Genomic DNA, 3,034 nt, shown 5'->3' on the forward strand with positions numbered 1-3,034 from the left:
GAGTCGTCGAGCCCGTTCCTCGCGGCCGTCGACGCGTTCCGCGACTTCCCCAAGCTCGCCGAGCGATGGCCGAACACGAACGAGGCCTGCCGCATCACCTTCGCCGTGGTCTTCTACATCGTCCGAATAGTCGGCTGGGTCCCCGTGTCGAAGATGTTCTGGCTCGACGCGCTCAGCCTCCTCGAGGAGGGCGCGGCCCTCCACACCATGCCGCGCTGGGTGCCCGCCTTCTGGCTCCTCACCCACGCCGGCCTCTCCTGCCTCCAGGCCTGGTGGGGCTTCCTCATCCTCAAGGCCCTCTGGGCCCTCGTCACGGGCGACGAGTCCGCCCGCGCCAACGAGGCCAAGTCCGCGTGAGACGGGGCGGATCATCATCATGCGGGGGCTTTTAAGGGGCGGGGCGGGCGACGGGTAGAGCGACGGGCGGCGCGCCGCGGCCTAGCCCTTGACGTTGCCCGCGGACATCTCCGGGTTCTCGCCGACGGCCTCCTTCTCGAACTCGAACTTCTGGCCCGACGGCGGCGCCTTCTCGACGCCGAGCGTGTTCACCTTGAAGTCCGTCGTGAGCGCCGGCCACACCATCCAGCCTGCGGCGAAAGCGCGGCGTTTCGAAGCGCCCGGACGTGTCGCGCGCGCGCGGAGCGAGGGCGTCGCGCGACGCGCGCCGCTGGAATCGGACGCGGGCCGACGCGCCGGCGATCATGCCGAGCGGCACGCCCCAGCCCGCGAGGCCCTTGAGCACATCCGTGAGGCCCTTGACGCGCACGACGTTCACCTTTACGTCGGGATTCTTCATCGCGGTCGTCACCATGCCGGTCCACATCTTGCCGATGGCCGCCATGACCGCCTTGCCGACGGGCCCGGAGGGTGGTACGCCGAGTACTGGCGGAATGATTCGCTGCCTCGCGCGCGAGGCTAGCAGATTGCGACTTCTCGACGAAATCGATTTGGTTGCCGCCAACATGAAGGCATTTGAGCGCCGCGCGCCGCGCGCACGCCGGCGCCTCCGCTTCTAAAGAACGATGCGGCTGCTCGTGCAAATGCAGCAAACCGAGCAATCCTGGTCGAGCCGCCGCCGGCAGCGGCGGCCACTGGCACGGCCGCGGCTCGCGCGCGGCGCTCAGGACGCGTCCGGCGTGCATAGAGCTGCGGATCGGCGCGCTACGCACGCACCCATCACCCCACGCTATACACGCATCCATCACCCCAGGGCCATGTCCATGTCCAGAGCCCCTCCCGAACAAGAGAGCAGACTCTCGAGGCCGCGCCGGCGTCTCCGAGCGTCGCGCGAACAGGCTGCGAACCCGCGACGAAAGACTCTTGAAAGAAACGAGAAGCGTGTTACGACCCCCCACCTCGATGCTGAGGAGGATCGCGCCGTCGACGCAGCGCGCCGCCATCCCCCGCGCCCCGCCTCAGTTCTCCTCCTTGTCCGACGTCTTCATCCAGCCCTGCGGATATCGATGGATCGCGCCGTAGGTGAACTGGGAGTCGAAGAGGAAGTGCGGGTAGTAGCACTCCTCGTTGTTGCCGCCGCCCTTGGCGACGACGGACGGCGTCGGGTAGAACCAGCCCGGCTGGTCCGTGCCGCTCTTGAGGCCCGGGTTCTTCTGGTTGTAGCGTGCGAGCGACGAGTCGTAGGGCCGGGACGGCATCTCTCCGAGGCGCGGGGCCATGGCGGCGGGCTCCGGGCGCGGCGCGGGAGGTCGTGGGCGGGGAAGCCGGCGCGTCGGCGGTCGACAGGCCCTCTTTCTGGCTTTCACAAGGCGACCGAGTGGGCTGCGGCTGGGGGCAAACATCTGGGGCAAACCTGGGGCTGCAGCCCTGAGGCGTTGTCCTTGATCCTTGAAGTGAGGATCGAGGCTTGTGCTCTTGATCGGCCATCACCACTCCGATCGCGTCGTCCCACGAGCTCAGCGCGTCAGGCAACGTCGACGACAACTATCACACCCCCAACAGCAACGAACCGGTCGCAACAGCCGCTGCAACTACGTCCATAAACCGTGAACGCCGCCGCGCGCCGCTCCTCTAAAAGATGTGCAAGCCCACCGGCGAACCGGGGTGCAAGGCGACGCTCGAGAAGGCGTGCGCCGCCTGCGGCGAGCACAAGCCCGAGGCCGACTACAGCAAGAAGCAGTTCGCCGCCAAGTCGGCCGCGCGGCGCTGCAAGGCCTGCGTCGCGGCCGGGAAGGAGGCCGGCGACGTGTCGAACGAGCTCCGCGCGCCCGCGCCGCTCGCGAAGACGCTCTGCTGGGACCTCTACTACCGGCTCCAGGGCGTGACCAAGGCCGCGCAGGCCGGCGCGGATTCGGCGAGCAAGAAGGACGCCTACCTGCGCGCGTCCGAGGGCCTCAGCGCGAAGGAGATGATGGAGCACGACTTCGCCGACGGCGAGGCCGCGAGCATGGCCGTGCTCCGCGCCATGGCGCTCCTCGACACGCCCGGCGGCGGCCCGGACTGCCGCCCGGCGTCCTTCCTCCTCGCCGCCCGCGGCATGCTCTGGCTCAGCCGCGACGCGCAGAAGCGGAAGCCGCTGCCGCCGGGCGAGTACGCGGGGCTCGCCATGGAGGGCGAGAGCCTCCAGGCGACGCTGCGCAACTACCTGGACCAGCTGAAGAAGCACGCCGAGTGCGCGCCCCTGGCCCTGGCCTCGTACGCCTTCGCCTGCGTGCGCTGCGTCGCCGTCGACGACGGCCACTCCGCGCGGCCGGCGTGGGCCGAGGCGTGGCTCGTCCGCGCGGAGTGCGAGCTGTTCCTCGGCGAGCTCCAGGCGGCGGCCAAGAAGGGCAAGAGCTCGGGCAAGCGGCCCGCGGGCCGCGTCGGGCCCTGGGGCGACGAGGCCTGGCTCGCGGGCGACGCGGCGGACCGGCCCTGGGAGCCGTCGGTGCCGGGCCACCCGGCGCAGCGCGGCGGCCTCGCGCGGCTCCACCTCGCGGACCACTGGTGGGGCCTCGACGAGACCACGGCCAAGCCCGTGCTCGTCGGCAACCTCGGGGCCTGCCTCGGGAGCCTCGAGACCTGCGAGAATTTGGCC

The 3,034-nt window shown here is 70.2% G+C and overlaps 2 protein-coding genes across 2 annotated transcripts in view; both read left to right on the forward strand.

Moving 5' to 3' along the window:
* Positions 1–357, forward strand: part of AURANDRAFT_63683 (hypothetical protein) — a gene marked incomplete at both ends in the record, with an annotated part of 6,058 nt that extends 5,701 nt beyond the window's left edge. The window contains one exon of the mRNA XM_009037943.1: positions 4–357. Within this exon, the coding sequence (XP_009036191.1) occupies positions 4–357 (354 nt within the window). The remainder of the gene's footprint in view (positions 1–3) is intronic.
* Positions 358–2,035: 1,678 nt separating this feature from the next.
* Positions 2,036–3,034, forward strand: part of AURANDRAFT_63684 (hypothetical protein) — a gene marked incomplete at both ends in the record, with an annotated part of 1,716 nt that continues 717 nt past the window's right edge. The window contains one exon of the mRNA XM_009037944.1: positions 2,036–2,974. Within this exon, the coding sequence (XP_009036192.1) occupies positions 2,036–2,974 (939 nt within the window). The remainder of the gene's footprint in view (positions 2,975–3,034) is intronic.

This window comes from Aureococcus anophagefferens (genome assembly GCF_000186865.1).
Source record: "Aureococcus anophagefferens unplaced genomic scaffold AURANscaffold_7, whole genome shotgun sequence".
Lineage (NCBI taxonomy): Eukaryota > Pelagophyceae > Pelagomonadales > Pelagomonadaceae > Aureococcus > Aureococcus anophagefferens.